At 34.6% G+C, this 23884-nt stretch overlaps 1 protein-coding gene across 1 annotated transcript; it reads right to left on the bottom strand.

The window, feature by feature from the left end:
- Nucleotides 1-1982: 1982 nt before the first annotated feature.
- LOC132718775 (RNA-binding protein Ro60-like) lies at nucleotides 1983-21587 on the bottom strand. The gene is made up of 9 exons (XM_060702505.1): nucleotides 21454-21587; nucleotides 18689-19236; nucleotides 17671-17885; nucleotides 16937-17118; nucleotides 16056-16240; nucleotides 14319-14446; nucleotides 9022-9267; nucleotides 7580-7749; nucleotides 1983-2813 (listed from the first exon to the last, which is right to left on the bottom strand). The coding sequence occupies exons 2-9, from the start codon at nucleotides 19206-19208 to the stop codon at nucleotides 2681-2683; spliced, it is 1779 nt and encodes a 592-aa protein (XP_060558488.1). The 5' UTR covers nucleotides 19209-19236; nucleotides 21454-21587; the 3' UTR covers nucleotides 1983-2680.
- Nucleotides 21588-23884: the final 2297 nt, after the last annotated feature.

Genomic DNA, 23884 nt, shown 5'->3' with positions numbered 1-23884 from the left:
AAATAACTATATAGCTTACCAATGGACCATAACAATATTTGGGAGGTATATTGCTTAATAACTATATAGCTAACCAATGGACCATAACCATATTTTGGGAGCATATTGCTTCTAACTAGATAGGCTTACATTGACCGATAAAGACACTCTAGAGGCACTTTGCTAAATAAGACTTAAGCTAAGCCATATTTTACCTATGGTACATCACCAGACTCGAAAAACTTAATTGCGAAAAAAACAAACTTATTTCTGTACAAGGCAATCAACAACCAGTTAATAATCATTATTATTAGCACATCCAACTACCTATAGATATACACAATTCCATTTAGGGTCATATATAAAATACATGGTTAACTTCTACATGTAGTTACAAAAATAAAACACAAGCATCGTTTATTCACACAATTCAATTTACACAATTGATTCATTGATATAAGTTAAATAGCATATGAGCATTACACATATGTATAATTTATGTTCAATATAATAACGCAATGTTTGAAAGTAACATTTACCAAACACAACATCTAAATTGAAAACACTGTACAGTCCACAACCACCTTTGAACAGTCAAAAAAATTTATCGATTTTAAAAAGAACCATTAAAACAAGTTACAGTTAACCAAAACTGGCAATTAAATACTACATGTATGTTACTCAAAAATAGAATGGCAAGAAAAAAATATACAGTTTCAACAGTACATGATTATTATAATCGTTTTGTTTCAGAATTTAAAAAGGGAGGTAATAAAATACAACATTTAGAAACATGATTACTTCCCTTGCAAGTCATAAACAAATATGAGCCGTGTCATGACAAAACCAACATAATGGGTTTGCGACCAGCATGGATCCAGATCAGCCTGCGCATCCGTGCAGTCTGATCAGGATCCATGCTGTTCGCTTACAACCCTAAATCAAGTAGAGAAACTGATAGCGAACAGCATGGATCCTGATCAGACTGCGCGGATGCGCAGGCTGGTCTGGATCCATGCTGGTCGCAAACCCATTATGTTGGTTTTGTCATGACATGGCTCATATATTTTCTTGCAAATCAAAAACAAATATCTCTAATAGTGTAACAGCACTGTAAGATGTAACAAAATATTTGAACATTTTTTACTCTATTAAAAATATATGCTGTTTACGTACCAAAAGAACCCTTCTTACCGAAAGTATATAAAAACTCCACACTGTTGTATGTGCTATAGCAAACTCCCCCTCTCAGTACCAACTTTGTATGTAAATATACAAAACACAAAAGATACAAATATAAAGCAAAAAATCCAAGCAGTCTACAACTTTACCCCCTAACCTGCTGGAACCATAAGTGATTATTGTCTAGATTACAGCTAGGCCAGTCTGCATGAGAGCTCAGTCTGACCAGGCTCTATACTGTTGGTAGCTCTACTTTTTTGTGTTTTCATAGTAAAATCCTTAAAACTTTGAAAAGACTATTCCATATTGATTCGGGGGCAAATCCATTACACAAATCCTGCACATTAAACACAAATCCTGCACATCAAAGGACAAGACTTACAGGTGCTAGCAGCACTAACATATTGTTTTGGCCACAAGTGAAGAGTTCAGTCAGCTTGCTCTACTGAGCAGTATGACAGTACTCTATTCTGTGTTGAATGCTCAGTTTATATGGAAACCCCTCCCACTCACACAATGGACTGTGCCGAATTTCAAAGCAGGACATGTCCATTATATAAATTCAGCAAGGGTTAAGTGCAAACTGCACATTTTGTTTATTTAATGATCGATTGATCAATCAATCAATCAATCATTCAATCAACCAAAGTATCGATCAAAGTTCAGCCTATTACATAATTTTACTCACAACAAAATGTTCATATTAAGCAAGTGCTAAGAGGAGTTCATGCAGCATGCAAACCAAATTTTGTATATTTTTACTACATATTTTTTTATCTTTTATTTTCTGGGTTTTTTTTGGGTTTTTTTTTTACTAAAAATTCTTTCTTCAATTTTTTACTTTATTAGATTAAAGGATAAAATAAAGTATAGAAAAATTTATTAATACTAGATAAAAGGATAAAATAAAGTATATGGAATATTTTATTCGATTTAGTGACTTTGACTTAAACAAAAATAACAATAACTGGAACAATACATAGACTGCAGATATTAAATTTTACCACTGAAGAAGCGTTTATAGTTTAGTGTAAGGTAAAAATAATTTTCAAGTCAAAGAATATAGGTCAGCCTTATCAAGAATATATTCAAATAAAGAATGTGCATTACTCAATTATCCATACTGAGGCTATCTTTGCATTCTGTATAATTTCATCACATTTCCTAGATTTTTTGTATTGTCCAACGCATCAAAACAACAAACACTTCCCATTTTCGAAAGAGGGCATATATAAATGACTAGTGTCTTAAACAAAATTTCATGTAAATAAAATAAGTAAGAGAAGTTTTGTTTTTTTTTGTTGTTTTCTTAAATAGAAAATAAAAACAAAGGGAGGTAATTTTGTATATATCAAGATCACTCAGTAGTCCTCTTCCAGCAAAAGTTATCACCCTTGGACAGGGCAGACTAGGACAAACTTGTACTTGGTTTTAAGTCAGCTTTGAGATGCAATTTCAAAAAATCATGGGCAGAAGCCAAGGGCGTAGTTAAAAGTTTATCCAACGTAAGAATAGAGCATCAATGGTCGAGTTGATCGGTGATAAACTTGTTGATAATGTCTGGAACTGTGGCATCAAACCCACCAACATCTAACATTCCTGGAGCCTTAGCGAAATCCAACCTTGGTGCATTCAAACCGCACAGTATCATTCTGAAATAGAAATAAATCTCAAATTTCTTTATCAATTACAATGCCTCACAGTGCAACTCTCTAACATCCCACCATCACAGCAAAGGTCATATGGCAATTTTCCAGCTTTGCTGATAGAGGAAGGCCCCAAAGTGAATTATTTCTGGCACAAACATGCCGGAGTAGAACCATGTACTTCTACAGTTTCCTACAAAAATACTTCTTGGCCAATTACCTGAACCATCTAACATCCTCTAAAACCATTATTTAAACATTATTAAATTCATGTTTACACTTTCTAAAAATAAGAAATTTTATTCATTTCTGAGGCATAATGTGCCTTTAAAAAATACCCACAAAAATCCAGGAGAAAATTTAAATGTATTATACAATATATGACAGAATAAACTATATATATCACCAAACTTTTATATGGTTACAAAGTTTCTTGCAAGATTAAGGGAGATATTAGCATATTTTCACACGTATATGAGCCCTGTCACGACAAAACCAACATAATGGGTTTGCGACCAGCATGGATCCAGACCAGCCTGTGTATCCGCGCAGTCTGATCAGGATCCATGCTGTTCGCTATCAGTTTCTTTACTTGTTATAGGGTTTGTAAGCAAACAGCATGGATCCTGGTCTGGATCCATGCTGGTGGCAAACCCATTATGTTGGTTTTGTCATGACGCGGCTCATATAAAGTTCATATATGGATAAGAAGTACGTTATGCTGATAAAATCACTTTTATAGATTTACCATTGCATCTTTATCATAATTTTCCATAGAAATTGTAAAAAGAAATCATTCAAGTTTAACTTTGTTCATTTTCTTTGATAAAAAATAAAGGTTCTACATGTATCTACATTATAGTAAACAAGAGGGCCATGATGGCCCTGAGGTCGCTCACCTGTATATAGGCCCCCCCCCCCAACCCCCCCCCCCCCCAACGTTGCAGAGCCAATTTAACCCAAGGGCTTTTATTTGCACAAACTTGGTAGACACCCATAAGAAGATGTTTCATGCTAAACATTTAAGCTCTAGCTCATTGGGCTTTTAAAAGAAGATTTTATTTTAAGTTTTTACTATACACATATAGTTAAAAACAATGACACCCCTGGGGCCGGGCCAGTTTTGACCCCAGGGCTTTTATTTGAACAAACTTTGTAAACACTTACTAGAAGATGTTTCATGCTTAATATCTAAACTCTAGGGTTTTTTCAATGAAGATTTAAAGTTTTTGCTAAACACATATAAAGAAAATCAATGACCCCCGGGGCGGGGCCAATTTTGACCCCTGGGCTTGTATTTGAACAAACTTGGTAGACACCTATTAGAACATGTTTGATGCTCAATATCTTAGCCATAGCTCTTTGAGTTCTTTAAAAGGAGATTTTTTAAAGTTTTTACTATATGAATATAGGGAAAATCAATGACCCCCCGGGGCGGGGCCAATTTTCACCCCAGGGCTTTTATTTGAACAAACTTGGTAGACACCCATTAGAACATGTTTCATGCTAAATATCTTAGCTCTAGCTCTTTGGGTTCTTTAAAAGAAGATTTTTTAAGTTTTTACTATATGCATATAGGGAAAATCAATGACCCCCGGGGCGGGGCCAATTTTGACCCCAGGGATTTTATTTGAACAAACTTGGTAGACACCCATTAGAAGATGTTTCATGCTAAACATTTAAGCTCTAGCTCATTGGGCTTTTTAAAAGAAGATTTTTTTTTAAGTTTTTACTATATCTAAGCTCTAGCTCTTGGAGTTCTTTAAAAGAAGATTTTTGGCTTGCAGCCACGGCTGCAAGCCATTTCATATGGAAAACTTGTTCCGGTTAGGTGGTTTCCTGCTTACATCTGTTGGTGCATGATGAAACAAGAAACCAGCTGCAATCGTGCCAATCGCAACTTTTCGGCCTTTTCCGTCACTCTTCAGATTAATGATAATAGCCGATGTAGTTCCGATTGCAATCGTGACAATTCGGGCAATTCCGTCATACTGCGGAATCAGACGAAGTAATATTACGGAAATCTAAGCTATTTTAGTTACTTCGGTAATCCCAGTTTGTTTATATAAATAGGATTTCTAATTTTACTTGATTTATTGGTTTAAACCGTAATAAATTATAAACGAAATTGTTCCGTTTCAATTGTTTTTCAAGACGCAAAAGTTAGTTTATTTTATAATTGTTTTTTGTCTGTATTAGTTTATACAATAGAGAATGGTGACTGCAGTCTGTAGTAGTATTCCGTCTTCAAAGATCGAGTTATATTTAGATCCAACTTCTTGGTGAGGTAATCTAAAAATAGCCCATGCATATCATTAACCTTGCCACCTAGCGCATCGTCTATAAATTTGTGATCGTGTAACATACTGTAAAACACTTATTTTTCGCGAGAACCTTATTTCGTGCATTTGAGGCAAAATGTCCAAAATAATTATTTCGCGTCAACATGAATTCGCGTCTTCCCGAAAAATTTGAAACCGGAAACCAGATGTCATTCGGATATTTTCTGTCCTGTCCGTTTACTAACTTTGCGTCGTTTATTGTGCGACGAATGCATTTATAACTGTATCGATTTTTCTGATATCTTGCTAATCTTCTTGTTTAGTGAAACCGTCTGTCTAAAAATGTGTCAATAAAGTTTGATAATTATTTGATATGTGTTCACTGTGTTTGTCATGTATTACAGATTAGCCATTCAAAGGCATGCAGACGAATATCAATTACACGGTACTGTAATTTGCCTAACCTGTAGTAAACGATTATGTTTACCCTCCGGCTTAAACTGTAGTACAATACAATAAGATACAATAAATAGATATGTTACAAACAACTCGCAGGTGCTAAATTATTTGTACCAAATACCGAAACAGTTATTCTGAAAATCGTATTTTCTGTTGTTTTTTTTTCCATGTATGCTGCAACACTTGAATAGCTACATGATTTAAGTAGAACTGGTTCTGATACTTTCCCGCAGATATATATCCATATGAAAGCATTTTCGGATAGTGTTCATTTTCGGACAAGTGTATAGACAAAGTGAAATATTCGCGAGAAATATGAATTCGCGTCTTAGAAAACTCGCGAATATTAACGAAAATAAATTTCTCGCGAATAATAAGTGTTTTACAGTAGTTGATACATGCTTATTAATTGGTACCACGTAACGAAGTATTTTAGTGCAATTACTTGTCTATAAAGCAAAGGAATGATTTCACTGCGAAAAGACGAAATGAAATGTGCACACTTGTTTTCCTTCAGTATCACGTTAGTATTTTTACGATTGATCATTATCTTTATTAGATTTATACAATAGAGAATAGATTTCAAATCGTTTTGACAAAAAATATTCGGTTTTCAAAAAAAAAAAACTAAATAAACCCTTTATGATAAACAAATGCCGTAATTCAAAAAAAAAAAATGTGATAATAAATTGAAACCAAAAAAAAAAAAAATTTTAAAGGGTTTGGATGAAGACACAACTGTGCAAGCCTTTCCTTTTAAAGAGAAACTTATTAAGTTTTTACTATATGCATATAGGGAAAATCAATGACCCCCGGGGCGGGGCCAATTTTCACCCCAGGGCTTTTATTTGAACAAACTTGGTAGACACCCATTAGAACATGTTTCATGCTAAATATCTTAGCTCTAGCTCTTTGGGTTCTTTAAAAGAAGATTTTTTAAGTTTTTACTATATGCATATAGGGAAAATCAATGACCCCCCGGGGCGGGGCCAATTTTGACCCCAGGGCTTTTATTTGAACAAACTTGGTAGACACTCACTAGAAGATGTTTCATGCCAAATATCTAAGCTCTAGCTCTTATGGTTTTTTCAAAGAAGATATTTAAAGTTTTTTCTTTAGGTTGCCATGGCAACCAGAGTTTTGCATGGAATTAAATTCTTTGAACAATTTTTAAAGGTGACCACCAAAGGAACATTCCTGTGAAGTTTGGATGAAATTGGCTTAGTGGTTTATGAGGAGATGTCATTTAAAGTAAAAGTTTACGGACGGACGGACGGACGCCGGACGGACGCCGGACGAAAAGCGATCACAAAAGCTCACCCTGTCACTTTGTGACAGGTGAGCTAAAAAAACAGATCATCCATCTTCTTTTGTACATTTCTGTAGTTCTTAGAAATTATTTAATTACAGTAGCTTGAGCATAATTATAATTTATAGTAAACTCCTCTTATAATGATAGCCAAAGGACCATCGTATTTATATTGTTATATCCAGATATTGTTATATCCAAGAGGCAATCAATTTGATAACAAGAGTCGGGAACTCCCCAAGGCAACATCATAAAGCTTATAAAGGATATTGAATGAGTGTAAGTTTAAAACTAAATTATTTTTTTTAACTCCTTCAATAAAATAATATGCTCACCTAATTTATTGAATGAACTGAATAAAATTATATTATGCGAACATCTGGCATAATATTATTTCATCCAACAAGTTCAATAAATTCAGTAATGAACCTACACGAATATAATATTCTATTTATCACATACCCAAAATAAAGACTATGAAATGAAAAAGAATAATTTTCTCATTGATGCGCCTATAGTGCAACGCTAACATTTAGCAAGTCTGTACTCTTTGTTTGTATAACGCACATGATGTCAAACCAAAATATATGCACGACCGTGCAATACCATAGTTACGGAGTCGCAAAAGGGGCACAGGTATGTGAAAAGTAGAATTTACTGTATTTTTATGATATCTAAGAAGTTTTTATAAATAACCAAGTGTAGTGAAAAACTGAACATACTTTGTATCGGGGAGATTCATTTTGTTTCGATATTCTTTCAGTCTATCCTCGGCTTTCACCTCGCCATGTGTTTCTGTCCCGTCAGATAGCAATAAAAACACATCATACTTTCTGTTCTTCTCCAGAGCCCATGTGATTGGTGCTGCTGGGTCACATGCCAGATTTGGTACCTTAAGATACAGCATTTGAAATAATTTGAGCCGCATCACGACAAAACCAACATAGTGCGTTTGCGACCAGCATGGATCCAGACCAGCCTGCGCATCCGTGCAGTCTGATCAGGATCCATGCTGTTCCCTATCAGTTGCTCCTCTTGTAATAGAGTTGGTAAGCGATCAGCATGGATCCTGATCAGACGGTGCAAATGCAAAGGCTTGCCTGGATCAATGCTGGTTGCAAATACATTACGTTGGTTTTGTCTTGACGTGGCTCAATTTTATACCTCAGTTAATTTAAGAAGTATTTAGTACAACAGACTCAATAATGATTTCATCACTTAATGCCAAGTTGTACAGCAATGAATTTTATTAGTGAGATATGATTAATACCACACACATGGCAAAAACCAAAAATACATCGTTTTTCTTTTAAAAAATATAAAAAAAAATATCACACTTTTGTTGGAAATTTAACAAAAATGAAGCTATAAGTATGTATACATATACATATAATCACAATGAAGTTTTATAAAAAAATCTTTAGTTTTTTTTGGTTGCCAAACAAAATAAAAAAACAACAAACAAAACAAACAAACTGAAACACATCAAAAAGGATTCCAGTTTTAAAGCATATTGTTCTAAAGTCTACCATTAACCATTTTATATACATGTAACTTTAATGTAGATTTTCTTAAATCTTAGTGTTAAGTTTCAAAATTCTTTCACATACCTTCCACAGCATATTCTTACTTATCTAATATACATGTTTATAGTAGTTTACATACAAAACAATATAGGTCATATAGAGTCTTTCCAGCTTTACTGGTGGAGGAAGACCTCAGGTGTCCCCTTTGAGCATCATTTCAAGCACAAACAGGTGCCCGAGTAGAACCATTCACTTTCTGAAAAATATTTGGCCAGCTTTCTCATATGAAAGAATCCGACTTGAACCTTCAGTGGAGAGAGGTAAGGGATTTGAAGTCAATCCCAATCAAATATGATAATAATTAAGTATCATAATTGAGCCATGCCGTGACAAAACCAACACAATGGGTTTACGACCAGCATGGATCCAGACCAGCCTGTGCATCTGTGCAGTCTGATCAGGATCCATGCTGTTTGCTTACCAACTCTATTACAAGTAGAGAAACTGATAGCGAACAGCATGGATCCTGATCAGACTGCGCGGATGCGCAGGCTAGTCTGGATCCATGTTGGTCGCAAACCCATTATGCTGGTTTTGTCATGACGCGGCTCAATTATTAAAACAATGAACTATCTTACTGGTGCAGCTCTCTGGCCAATCTCGGCTATGATATTCTCCATCTCTTTGGGAAAGTTTAAGTGGGTAAGTGACGCGGTGAAGAAGCCTAGATCTGCCGACTTTTCCTTCTTCTTGTAGAAGGTCGCCATCAATGCCATGACCTCTAGTGCAGATATAGAGGGCGTGCCCCTAATACCTTTACCAAGTTCGCTGACGGACGCTTTAACGGCAATCAAATATCTCTTTCCTGTACATGGTAGATTCTTCTACAAATAAACAAAATATAAACACCAGATGAAACACAAGAGAAAGAAAAGCCAGTTGACTTATAATTTTTATCTAAGGCAATATATGTGCCAACTAAAATATCCCATTTGGCCAAGGGTCAATGAGATATCTAAATCTACAGGCTTACAATATGACAGATTTAAACAGCATTTTAAACAATTCTATGGATCAACAATCTGTTAATTATAAAAACCCTGAATCAGGGGTAAATCCTGTAAAGTTTAGGAACGTGCCAACATTAGACTGTAAAATCTAATTGCTATATACTTAAACCTTTCTCATGCTAGTAGCAACTGAATCTACCTATGTGACCAATGCAGACAAAGATCAGCCAGCACATTTGCATTGCTCACTATTCAGTCAGACTCGATACAAGATATATTTTGATTCTTTTTCTTAAAATTAATACTGGTTTTGACCAGATTGAAAGATGGACAAGTCCATTTAAGGTATTCAGCATCATAATGGTTATACATACATGTATATTTAACAATATTGTTATTACAAAGGGCAATAACTCAGTTATACACATTTATATCTTGCATAATCAGAAAAAATCTGGCACAGGGATGGCAGAAGAGTCGTGTGCACCCAAAATGACGTCATTTTGGAACATTTAAGAATGAAACTGTGTTCTTACAATGCCATCATTTCCCTGTTATAAATGAAGTTGTAAACAAGCAAATTTGTTGAATTTATATCCCCCGCCGAGTACTGGTTATTATTAACACAACAACTGAAGACATAAGGCTTTATTTATATATTAATCATGGCATAAACAGTAATATTCTTTGAACTTGATAAATATTCAGGGCAATAACAGAGCCATAACTTTGTTTTAAATAGTAAAATCTGGAAATGCCAATGAGATGTATGCATACTACATAACTAATCAAGGGCCATAAATCTGAGTTATAAGTATCTGACTGGAACAAGGCGACTATATGCACATCTCCTCTTAGTATCCCATAAAGTTTCATTGACTTCCAGCCAGTAGTAGCAGAGAAGTAGCGAGGAAACAAATATTTTTCTATATGGATACTGCATAACTAATCAAGGACCATAACTCTGAGTTAAAGTGTCTGACCGGAACAAGCCGACGATATGCGCATCTCCTCTTGGTATTGAAGGTTCCCATAAAGTTTTGTTGAATTCCAGCCAGTTGTTGCAGAGAAGTAGCGCGGAAACAATTTTTACTTCATATGCATACTGCATAACTAATCAAGGGCCATAACTCTGAGTTAAAGTGTCTGACCGGAACAAGCTGACGATATGCACATCTCCTCTTGGTATTGAAGGTTCCCATAAAGTTTCATTGAATTCCAGCCAGTAGTTGCAGAGAAGTAGTGCGGAAATGATTTTTACTCTATATGCATACTACATAACTAATCAAGGGCCATAACTCTGAGTTAAAGGGTCTGACCGGAACAAGCCGACGATATGCGCATCTCCTCTTGATATTGATGATTCCCATAAAGTTTCGTTGAATTCCAGCCAGTAGTTGCAGAGAACTACTCCGGAAACGATTTTTACTCCATATGCATATTGCATAACTAATCAAGGGCCATAACTCTGAGTTAAAGTGTCTGACCGGAACAAGCCGACAATATGCCAATCTCCTCTTGGTATTGATGATTCCCATAAAGTTTCGTTGAATTCCAGCCTGTAGTTGCAGAGAAGTAGTGCGGAAACGATTTTTACTCTATATGCATACTACATAACTAATCAAGGGCCATAACTCTGAGTTAAAGTGTCTGACCAGAACAATTCCACGATATGCGCATCTCCTCTTGATATTGATGATTCCCATAAAGTTTCGTTGAATTCCAGCCAGTAGTTGCAGAGAACTACTCCGGAAACGATTTTTACTCTATATGCATACTACATAACTAATCAAGGGCCATAACTCTGAGTTAAAGGGTCTGACCGGAACAAGCCGACTATATGCGCATCTCCTCTTGATATTGATGATTCCAATAAAGTTTCGTTGAATTCCAGCCAGTAGTTGCAGAGATCTACTCCGGAAACGAAATTCGGACGGACGGACGGACAACGCCAAAACTATATCCCCCTCCCGATTCCATCGGCGGGGGATAATTAATACATCACCAGGGTGCCCGTTTGACCCTTGAAATGTCTCTTTGACCCTTCAGACCTGATTTGACCCTCAGGATTTTTACTGGAGGGTCAAATTTTGTTAAATCATGACGATTTGACCTTGTACTTGGTAAATCTTAGTCAATACTGGTCAAAACTAGAACTATCACTAAATGTGATTAATACCCCCACAAGTCTGCTTCGGAAATGAGGATGTTACTAGTAACAGAATACCTTGTAAAAGAATTGAAACATAGAGTTATGGTTGTGGGCAATTAAAGATAATTGTGGTTCATGTATGTTGCATTTCCTTTCAATGTGGTTGGCCATTGATGAATTTTAATTGAATTACTCTGTAATAAGTCCAGAAAGACAAAGAAAAAGAACAAAGGGCAATAACTCTATAAATACTGAAGATAGAGTTATAGTTCTTGTGCACTGCACTTCCTCTTATTGTGCTTGACCATTGTATGAAGTTGTTTTGAATTCCAACCAGTACGTTTTAAGTTATGCTCCGGACAATGAAAAGTATCAAAGGGCAGTAACTCTGTATTTTGTCAAAATGGAGTTATGGCTCTTGTGCACTTCACTTCCTTTGAATGTCCTTGACAACTGTATGAAGTTGTACTGAATTCCAAACAGTAGTTTTCAAGTTATGCTCTGGACAAGGAAAAGTAACAAAGGGCAATAACTCTGTAATTAGTCAAGATGGAGTTATGGTTCTTGTGCACTGCACTTCCCCTTATTGTGCTTGACCATTGTATGAAGTTGTTTTGAATTCCAATCAGTAGTTTTCAAGTCATGCTCTGGACAAGGAAAAGTAACAAAGGGCAGTAACTCTGTAATTAGTCAAGATGGAGTTATGGTTCCTATGCACTGCACTTCCTCTCAATGTGCTTGACCATTGTATGAAGTTATAATGAATTCCAACAATAAGTCTTCAAGTTATGGTCCGGACAAAAGAAAGCAATGGAAAAGTAACAAAGGGCAATAACTCTGTAATTAGTCAAGATGGAGTTATAGTTCTTGTGCACTGCACTTCCCCTTATTGTGCTTGACCATTGTATGAAGTTGTTTTGAATTCCAACCAGTAGTTTTAAAGTCATGCTCTGGACAAGGAAAAGAAACAAGGGCAGTAACTCTGTAATAAGTCAAAATGGAGTTATGGTTCTTGTGCACTGCACTTCTTCTCAATGTGCCGGACCATTGTATGAAGTTATAATGAATTCCAACAATTAGTCTTCAAGTTATGGTCCGGACAAAAGAAAGCAATGGAAAAGTAATAAAGGGCAATAACTCTGTAATTACTTTAGATAGAGTTATGGTTCTTATGCACTGCACTTCCTCTCAATGTGCTTGACCATTGTATGTAGTTATATTGAATTCCAACCATTAGTCTTCAAGTTATGCTCCGGACAAAAAAAAGAATGCAAATTGAAAAGCAACAAAGGGCAATAACTCTGTAATTACTTTAGATAGAGTTATGGTTCTTGTGAACTGCACTTCCTCTTATTGTGTTTGACAATTGTATGAAGTTGTTTTGAATTCCAACCAGTAGTTTTCAAGTAATGCCCCGGACAAGGAAAAGTAACAAAGGGCAATAACTCTGTAATTAGTCAAGATAGAGTTATGGTTCTTGTGTACTGCACTTCCTCTCAATGTGCTTGACCATTGTATGTAGTTATATTGAATTCCAACCATTAGTCTTCAAGTTATGCTCCGGACAAGGAAAATGCAACGGACAAAAAAAAAACGCAATGGAAAAGCAACAAAGGGCAATAACTCTGTAATTACTTTAGATAGAGTTATGGTTCTTGTGCACTGCACTTCCCCTTATTGTGTTTGACAATTGTATGAAGTTGTTTTGAATTCCAACCAGTAGTTTTCAAGTAATGCCCAGGACAAGGAAAAGTAACAAAGGGCAATAACTCTGTAATTAGTCAAGATAGAGTTATGGTTCTTGTGCACTGCACTTCCTCTCAATGTGCTTGACCATTGTATGTAGTTATATTGAATTCCAACCATTAGTCTTCAAGTTATGCTCCGGACAAGGAAAATGCAACGGACAAAAAAAAAACGCAAGGGAAAAGCAACAAAGGGCAATAACTCTGTAATTACTTTAGATAGAGTTATGGTTCTTGTGCACTGCACTTCCCCTTATTGTGTTTGACAATTGTATGAAGTTGTTTTGAATTCCAACCAGTAGTTTTCAAGTTATGCCCCGGACAAGGAAAAGTAACAAAGGGCAATAACTCTGTAATTAGTTAAGATAGAGTTATGGTTCTTGTGCACTGCACTTCCTCTCAATGTGCTTGACCATTGTATGTAGTTATATTGAATTCCAACCATTAGTTTTCAAGTTATGCTCCGGACAAGGAAAATGCAACGGACGTCTGGACCGACCGACCGACCGACCGACCGACCGCCCGACCGACCGACCACCGAGTGACTCCTATATACCCCCCCAAACTTCGTTTTTGGGGGTATAATGACCCTCAGGATTCATGGCTAGTTAACACCCTGATCACTGTAAGAACATAATAAAGGGGAAAATGACATTAATTTCCTGGACATCTTCATATACTGAGATTAACCTTTTAAAATATGGTAGAATATGCAAGAAGAAATATCTGACATGTGTTTTGCTTTCATATCGAAATATCCATCCAAAGGATACCTGCCAATAGGTAGTAACTCAAGACTAGTAAACTAAGATGGGATGGTATCCAAGGGTCTGATTTTCCTATCAGAACTGAAACTCATGCCAGATACATGTATTATTTATAAAGCAATAAATAAATAAGTGTCTGAATCAAACATTATGTTATCAACAGATTATAAAAACATTTTTTTCAAGGAATGGCAATTTCATCAAGCATCAACACTCAGGGATATTTATAGAGAGATGTATATATATATATAATATACCAACCTCTACGGCCACTTTGAAAGCACTGTGAATGGATTCGAATAATTCTGGATTGTTTTTTGTAGCCTTATCTGTGACATTAGTTTCTTCCTCATTTTGTTGCTGTTCTTCTGCTTCAACATCATTTTGAACTGCAAACATTACATAAATAATGAAAAATAAACAATCTGTATTTTTAAAGCTGCAAGAATACAGGTAAGTCAACATTTTCAGGAAGGAAGAAAATTAAAGTAGCATGCCTCAAGATTCCTACCAATTTTCATGAAAATTTTGAAAATGTAATTAAAAGTAATATATTGTGAGGTGAACAAAGAATTTTACACACAGCAAATAGCACTAACAGTCAAGGTAAATTATCATAAAGAGGTCCACAATATGCAAAAATAGCCCTAACTGCCTTAGTAACAAAGTAGAAATATAGAAATAAGTAATGCAAAATCAATTATTTATAGCACATAACTGTAAATTATTACTTGAAACTGAATTCTTTTTTATACTGTTCTTAAAATCTTAGTACATTTTTCTCAAGTATGATTTCTTGAAATATTTTGGCTCATTAAGGGAAATGCAGCTGTAACAAAACTTTATATCTAACAAGTGTTTATCATTCCTTTTTTACTCCCAGAAATACCATCATATGAAAATTTTGCACTTTATCCTCTGATATAAATGTATTGGCTATTGTACTTCAAAACTGTTGTATTAGTTTATTTAATCATATTTACTTCAAACTGCACCTTTGTAAAGTCACTTTTTCATTGGATAATGGGACGTTTACATGTTTATCTATATAAAAGGCATCTAAGAATTTATGTGGTATTTATGCTAGTTCCTCAAATAAAGAAATTTTACTGTATTATTAAGTTTATACAGAATTTTTTTAAAATTTGGTTGTGTAGGAAGCTATAAGCTTATAGACACACTTTCGAATCCATTCCTGGAACCAACCAGTACTGAGCAATTGGTGTATAGTTTCTTGCTCAAGGAAACAATAACTTACTGCTGACAAAGCTTTGAACTTGTGGGGCAAGCGATCATTAGATTACCAGTCCAATGCATTAACCACTCGTACATGCTACCACTTAATACTTGTTTATTTAATTGTATAAGCTACTGTTATTGGGTTATATAACCAATTGTTGCTATTAGTACTATATATAACACTGCCTGATTGCAGATTTAATAAACTAACAACCATTCATATTGGGCCATATAACCTGTCCAAAATCTTTATATTGTTTATTATAAGACTGGAATGTATGGCAATGTATAAATGTTTGTTTGAAATATAACCACTTATAAGGCCATATAACCTGTCAAAAATCTTCATAACTAATATCACAGGCCTTTTTTCCTCTATTTGGGGAAAACTCCAAATGGCAAATTTGGGAAATTTGTGTCTTAAAATTTTCCAATTTGGGGAAAAAAGTTATCATGAAATTTGCCAATTTGGGAAAATATGCTAGCATTCAAGGTGTCGCAATTGTTAAAATAAATCTAAATAAATCTTATTTTAACTGTTCAGCTTTTTCTGCTATATCAAAAATACATGGACAGGCTAAAAAATTCTGTTTTTATTTATAAAACATAAATATATTCAGAAAATTTGAGGATAAAACTTTAACTCAGTATGTAACGGTATTTCAAGACACCAAAATTGAAAATGCTGTACTTTTTCTTTCAAATTGCCAGCTTCTAGATTGGGAATATTTTTTAATGTTTACATAACCTACAATATACCTTTATCTTTTTTCTTCTTTTTCTTCTTCTTCTTTTTAGCAGATTGTAACTCAGTGGGATCTGTATTAGATGCAAGTTCCCGTTTCACACCAGAACCTGCTTTGTGGGTTTTTTCCCTTCGTTCTTGCCTTGAGAAAACTCTAACGTAGTTTCGTATAGCAATGTAGATAAAGAATGGACTTATTCTGTAAACAATAATTATTGTTACATTATTTCAAAGCACACAATTTTAAAAACATAAAGTTTATTATGAATATATAAAAGTCACCTCGATTTTACAAATAACCTTTTCAATGAGAAGCAATACAGCCGAAAATTAAAGTTCCAATAAATATACATACTTGCTTGAATAGTATTACGTGTATTATGTGTATTTTATATAAATCTCATCAATGCATGCAAGTTTCATGATGCAATATCAAAATAATTTTTCTCAGCAAACACAATTCTTACTATTTTTTTCAGCTGCTTTGCTTTTGCTTCTCAATGCTTATTCTATATGTCTGTCAATAAATACTAATGCAGCTTGTTTAGGCATATGTCGGCACCAGAATAGTCTAGAACCACCCATTTTTCATAAGCTAGCTGGATAGCTTATGAAACATGAACAAATTCAAAGTTTCTTACAAGAATTGATCCCATAGAGGTGAGACTGAGAGGTAGGTGGTTTGAAGTCCAAGACCTTAACCACCTTACCATGCACACCCCCTTAAAATTTCTTGCATTTTCTTGTATCAATTTCAACTACTGATATGTTAACTGACTGATCACCAATCAAAAATCAGCAAACAATCATTAAGCTTTTTCTACAGGGAACATACCATTTGTAGTAAATGACAACAAATGTTTTTTGTACGTGTAAATTTGATAATTAAAGTTACTTTTCGTCCTCAATGGCTTTGGAGTCGTTGATTTTCTGCAGAACCTTTCTCTGAATGTCTTCAACAACTTTATCGGCACCTCCACCCTCTGCTGGAATGGTTAGAAAAGCTCTACGGGCAAGAGCCGGTAACGATGATATCACCTCCTTCACTGACATTCCCAATAATAAGCTGTTCCATATCTGCCAATATTACCGAAAAAAAAAACAAATCAAAATTAGAACCGTTTGAATGACTTTTACTTCCAACCTCATCAGGTTATAAATGAAACAAGCAAACTTGTTGAAAGGATATCCCCTGCCATATGACGCAAAATGATCAATTGACAGTTCCCGAGTATTAATTAAGTATGTGTATGTTTGACTATGAACGTAAATTAAATTTGCTTCTTTACCTATGTCAAGAATGCTTTTAACCCAAAAAGCAGTATTTTAGGGGCCTTTTCAAATCTTTCTTTCAGAGCTTTCATTAAGATGCAAAATATGGACGTCAGAGGGTGCAAAAATCTCAGATATCGGAAATTAAATTATGTACGTTAAAAAGAAAAAGCATTACAATTTGGAAGTCACAAGCCAAAAACAAATTGTAAATGACTACTAAACTTATTGGACAATTACAAATCCAAAGACCAAACAAGCCTATTACAAGGAACGGGTATTAAAACCAGAAGAGTCTCAGAAATAAAAGAAATCAAATATGTCCATACAAAAAGTATTTTCTGATATTACATGTACCTCTTTAGAAGACAATAATGGGACTGGAATATGTTCTTTATGAAGTCCTACTTCTTCCATTTTCATTGCCACAGCGAATGAGTCATCAGAATGTTTGATAAAGTTGACTGCATCAAAATAAGTTATTAATCTCTGCACGTCTTCTGACGGATTCTTGAATTCTTCCTTAGCTTTCTGTAAACCTTTACATACAACCTTTATGATGAAACCCATACCTGGAACATGAACAATTATTACAGATGTGTGAATCTTCTCATGAAAAATGTTACACACTTATAAACTGTGTAACAGTTTATTTATTGATGTGTGGTATTTCTTAAGTTCTATCTTCTTTTTTGAATTTATATACTAGTTGGATTTTTGGCCATATTAATACTGTGAATGTCATATGGCAATTTTCTAGCTTTTCTAAACTTTAATTTCAACTTACTAGGACGGAACAGCTTGTGAACTTCTTCTTTATTTCTAAGAAAAGAGTAGAACCACCAAATTTCTATGAGTTACAAATGTAACAGGATAGTTCCCTCACTAGTGATTAATCTCCTTCAAAGATTACATTTACTAAACATTATGATTAACAATCTCAGATCATGCCCCATCCACATCACACTTGACATTGTGCAAGCCATCTAAGGGACTCATTTGCTTTTCATCCTTAAAGCTTATCTTTAATAATAGATTAGATAATAAGACAAGCCTTTTGTTAGGCAAAAAAAAAATCCATTTCATATTTTCCTACCTAACCTTGTATTTCAACTTCTGGTTTAAGAATTTTTTATTTGACTTAAAGTTCTCACTTTTCCCAAATCTTTTCTTTGCACGTGCAAAATGTGAAAAAAAATATGTATATGTAAATAGAAAATCCTACATACCTACCCTTTTATTTGGAGTCGAGGACCTGAAACAGAACTTTTTTTTGTCCTTAGCCAGAAACAGAACTATTTTTTTGGTCCTTATAGCTAGGACAGCCAAACATCCATAGCCAAAAACAAGTCTCAGCTTGAAAACTAATACTTACTGTCATTTTCTGGCTTCATATGTGATAGTCTAAACACATCTTTATGATGCCATCTTCCTACAGAAACATACCGTGTCACAAACTCTGCTATCAACATAGGATCCCTACTGTGATACCACTTTGTGACAGTTTTACGAAGTCCCGCCCCCCAGCCTTTAGTCAGTTGACTTAAATCTTTTACATGTTTTAACCACATAAATAAATCATATGGATTTTCACACACTTCATTTACTGCTAGATATGCTGCCTTTTTAGTAGGTTCATTGCTCGAGTGAGTTGCTACGGCGAGAAAATACAACAGAGGTTCACGTTTATAATACGACTTTTCCGAATTAACACGTTTTATAGATTCCACAGCTTCAGGGCCCTGACCAGCTTCTATCATCACTTTTATCACATTTCCGAATACTCTAAACACTTTGTTTTTGCCTGGCAGAAAGAAAGATCCTTCTGTTCCAGTTCTAAGGTATCGAATGAGTTTTTCCTGAAGGGAAAGTGGATTTATATCGGCTTCAGCCATCTTTGCTGCCTATCGGTGGACGCAGAATCTGAAAACAGGTGAAAACATTTTAATTACGAAAGATATGAGAACCTGAATATTACAGTACAATGAGGCCTACCAGAACTTTAAAATAATAATTTTTGTTTCCCTCCTGCAACCCAAGGTTCTAGCTAGGATATTATCGCAGGTTGTGTGCAAAATGCCTTCAGGCATTGAGTGATTGACGTATAATTGCTTCATCCATTAATCTCTCAGACATCTCTTGCCACCCATATAAGTTGCTAGGTAAAAAGATTTGAGCCGCGTCACGACAAAACCAATATAGTGCGTTTGCGACCAGCATGGATCCAGACCAGCCTGCGCATCCGCCCAGTCTGATCAGGCTCCATGCTGTTTGCTATCAGTTTCTCTACTTGTAATAGGGTTGGTAAGTGAACAGCATGAATCCTGATCAGACTGGGCAGATGCGCAGGCTGGTCCGGATCCATACTGGTCGCAAACCCATTATGTTGGTTTTGTCGTGACGCGGCTCAATTTTTTCCAAAATAACTGCGTTGATTTAAAAATAAAATATGAATTCTCCAAAATAAAAAAATGTTTTTGATTGTAAATAAAAAAAATTTTGGGGTAGCAGTGTTTTTGTGGAAAGTAAAGTGAGAAAAAACAAACAATACTTTATTTTATGCAGCATAAAACTGAATAAAAACTTTTTCCCCCAACTTAAAAGTTGCCTAGTTCTCAGCCAGATTTTAAAAACTGACCAAACTATGAAAACAAAGATATATATTTTAAGATGATGTAATATTTTTGAGGCCAACATGTTGACTATTCAGTTTTTCAGAACTGCAGAATATGCACTTTTTTTAATAGTCAAATGTCCAGCCCAAAACTGTAGTACAATGCAGAGAAAATGTTTCTGACCTGAGTTCAACGCAGTGATGCAAGCTTTCTAAGCACTAAGTAGGGGTCACAGGGTTGGAAATGTGCAGCCTGACTGGGACTCAAACCAGGGATTTTTTTTTACCTCAAGATGTTTACTGAATATGAGCTATAACTGGCTGATAACAGTTAGCCTGGAACCCCGTTGTATCGATCTATTTACCCATAAATCACAACTGCATTCAAAAAATTCAAATCTCCCTGAATATTTATTTTGTACCTTTATTTTGATCCTTTTGCCATAATATTTACATGGCAAACATCACTGATATATAGTTTTTAGCTTTGGATTATACAGATTTTTACAGACATGTCAAACAGGTTGAAGAATTAGGTCACGCCATTATATCGATGCATTGTGAGAATCGCTCAGTTACCCAAAGTTTGGGAAGCCTTAACCATCTTTATGTTAGGTGTTTCAGTCAATTAGAAACATAGATGTCTGTTTTAAAATGTCAGCATACATTTAGGAACTTTTAACTGAGAATAAATGTACTATTAATGAAAACACACTATTTATAAGTCTATTTATTATCTACAATGTCTTACAGTACTGGAAACATGTTTTTGATCATTTTACAGCACAAAAATACATGCGAAAGATTTTCGTGACACTGTTGTAAATGTTAATAATCAGTAGACGACGTATTTTGCAAAATATCTTAAGATTTGTAAATAGATCGATACAATGAATAGCACGATACAATGGGGTTCCACTATACACATCTTCTCCTCAAATTAGTAGACAGTAACTATAGTTTTAATCCCTAGCTAATTGGTTGCTTTATTTAACAATTGCACAGGTTGTCAAAATATATTGATGTGCCAAAGCTTCTCTCCTTGATTTTATTAGATATATTCCTTCTTGGTCAGAATGTCGCTTTTTAGTTTTAGAGGCGAGATATTGCCCAGACACGAAAATAGTATAATATCTCGTCGCCCTTCCCTCCCCTTTTCGCTTGAAATAAGATGTGAAATTTGGAAAAATAAAGGACAAAGTATGTATTTCTTTGTGAACATTTTTTTTTTTTTTGGGGGGGGGGGGGGGGTGATCGAATATACGCGTAACGTGTAAAGAGGGGGTTAGCTTACGCGTCGGATAACTGTCAGCTCTTGTAAAGTTTGAACAGGTGAAGTAGCCTTGAGCAATTTTAGGGGAGAAGCACGAGTTGGTAGTCTACAGCATGACTAGGACTTGCGTACCTGTACACAAACAAATTTTATTTAAAAATACGGTAGAAATATAAAGCATAACAATTTGACAAGCTTCATTTTCGAAAATACTAAATGGTCTGGACGTTCAGTGCGATATGGAAAACTTTACCTTGAACACTAACGCACTAAACGAAGTTATTTAAAGAATGCAACTTTTACATCTTTTTGCTAAGCTTCTCAAATCGGTCGGTGCGCTCTACGTCATGTATATATGTGTGTTTCTAATTATAGAAATGGAATTCGATTCTCATTATTACGTGTTGAAGTCTACTAAATTCATCAACGAATTGATGTTACACCACTAAATGTTTTCCTTCGTAATAGACCTTGAGAACTGACTTCGATCTGGTGTGCAAAATTTCATCCGTACTTTTTTCAGGAATTATCAATTTTATTGTGCACAATGAGAAAATATTGAAAAGCGTTGCAACACTTTTCAATGAAATCGGGCAAAGAATCCACCAAAATATCGATATTCACTTAAATTTTGCGTATATGTTTATTATCCTTTGCAGGTTTTACAATTTAAATGCTGTCATTGATATATTTAATAATTTCAAATTTATGTTTATATTCATTTTGATGCAGGTTGCTGTTATGTCAAGGGTGCACCGTTGCATTTTAGGTGAAAATGTAGCGTTTATTTTTTAAATATATAATAGACTACCTTCGAATCTTAGATGTAGGAAAACTGACTGTTAAAGTCATTTTCTATGAATATTACACTATTCCAATACTTATTACTCACATAAATTGTACGTGTTTCTTCTAAACCGCCAACACTTTGATCATGAGAGATAATTAAAAGTGCAGTGGTTAGGTTGTTGAATTTTAAGCTACGACCCTTTAAATGTCATATGACGACATTTTTGTTACATTTTTCTAGTCCTTAGGGATAGTTGATTCTAATATTCCAATATGTTTGTTAAATTGAAGATTGAATACGTCTTAAGCTTGTGCTAGGGATGTGAGGGATGTTGCCCTTTACATTAGGCCCTATCTCTTGTGAAGAGACCTAATCAAAGAGAGTCTGATTTTTATTCACTTTGAGACTTTGTTTTCATAGTTCTATAGGTGTATCCAAATTTCCAGACTTTTAGGACGGATTGTTACGTAATTGTTTCTATTCTGTTGAAAAATGCATTTTTTAGACAGTGTTTTATATTTTTCTAAAGACCCTTTCAGTTAAGATTGGATTCAAGTTGTTACCCTATGATGACGTCATTGGGGGATACGGCAAACATTGACGATACGATTAAGTACATGTACATTTATAAAGTGATACGAACATCTAAATCTTTAATCGTGTAAGCTGGGCGGATTTAAATTGCAGAATTTTTTATCATTGAATTTGAAATTACATAAAATGATGTCAAAATGAATATATCGTTTACCACAATAAGCTTTACATTAAGTTTCAGTGCTAGATCATGGCTGTGTCACTGTTAATTATAAACGTGTGACCCAGATAATGGTTACCATTGTCTTTTGATTCTAGATAATGAAACATGTCGCACCGTGTTTTATCACGCAGTTAAATTGACCTTTCTTTTATTATTTTTGTATACGCAACAAACACGGCGACGTTTACTATTGTCTTCATATATAATTATTATATTTCGTTTGGACATATATGCACGTTATAACCCTTCTCAAACAATTAATTTTACAAGAAACAGCTTGAATAAACATATTTGATTTAAGTATTTTTCAAGTTCACCGTGCTAAAACAATGAAAGCATTGATACGAATCTATGGATACAAATTTATTTCTAAAAGAAAATCTAATGCTTAATAGTAACGATTCTTTTGAATGTAAACTATTTGTGTCGGCAAACAAGCAATTTGTAAGTCTTTGATAAGGTGGCATCGTTATAAGCTGATTAGGTCATATATGATGTCAATTTGATGCATTGCATAAGTTAGAAAAAAGTACAATAAAATAGCGATACACGTACTTTCAACATAATACTTTTATATCATTCATATGATTATATGCTTAGTAAACATTGTATAGAAAAAAATCACTTTTTTTTTCACTAAACGCTCAAACATGGGGTGAAAAACGTACACAGAAATTTCGTTAGTAAGTGAAAACATAAAATAATTATAAATCTGACACCCTGTATTAACAAAAGTTTGTTATCATTCAAGGGATCAAATCCGTCAGGCGAATGCCTTCTTTTCAGGATTTGAATATATTTTTGTCTAAAAAAGGTTATGAGCTTTCATATCAATAAGATTACCAAGGCATGGTTTTATATATCTACATGTCCACTATAAAGTTTATGCAAGTTGTCCTGCATGAGTGAGGTACCCAAAATAAGTGTTTAACCCCAGAAAAGTGGATAAAGTCAGCGCCTTCATTTTTATGTCAAAAAAGCCAGAAAATCAGCACCAATCTATTGTTTTAACATTTTATTTGCATTATCTATTTTTTGTTGATACATTGAATTTAAGTGAAAATCAATTGGTGATATGTTGAAGATGATTAGTGTGGCCAGGGCTTTGTCATTAAACATATTTTCCAGATTTTGAGG

This window comes from Ruditapes philippinarum, unplaced genomic scaffold (genome assembly GCF_026571515.1).
Source record: "Ruditapes philippinarum isolate M1 unplaced genomic scaffold, ASM2657151v2 ctg4186_1_1_1_1, whole genome shotgun sequence".
Taxonomy (NCBI): domain Eukaryota; kingdom Metazoa; phylum Mollusca; class Bivalvia; order Venerida; family Veneridae; genus Ruditapes; species Ruditapes philippinarum.
This window is presented reverse-complemented; position numbering and strand designations above follow the sequence as displayed.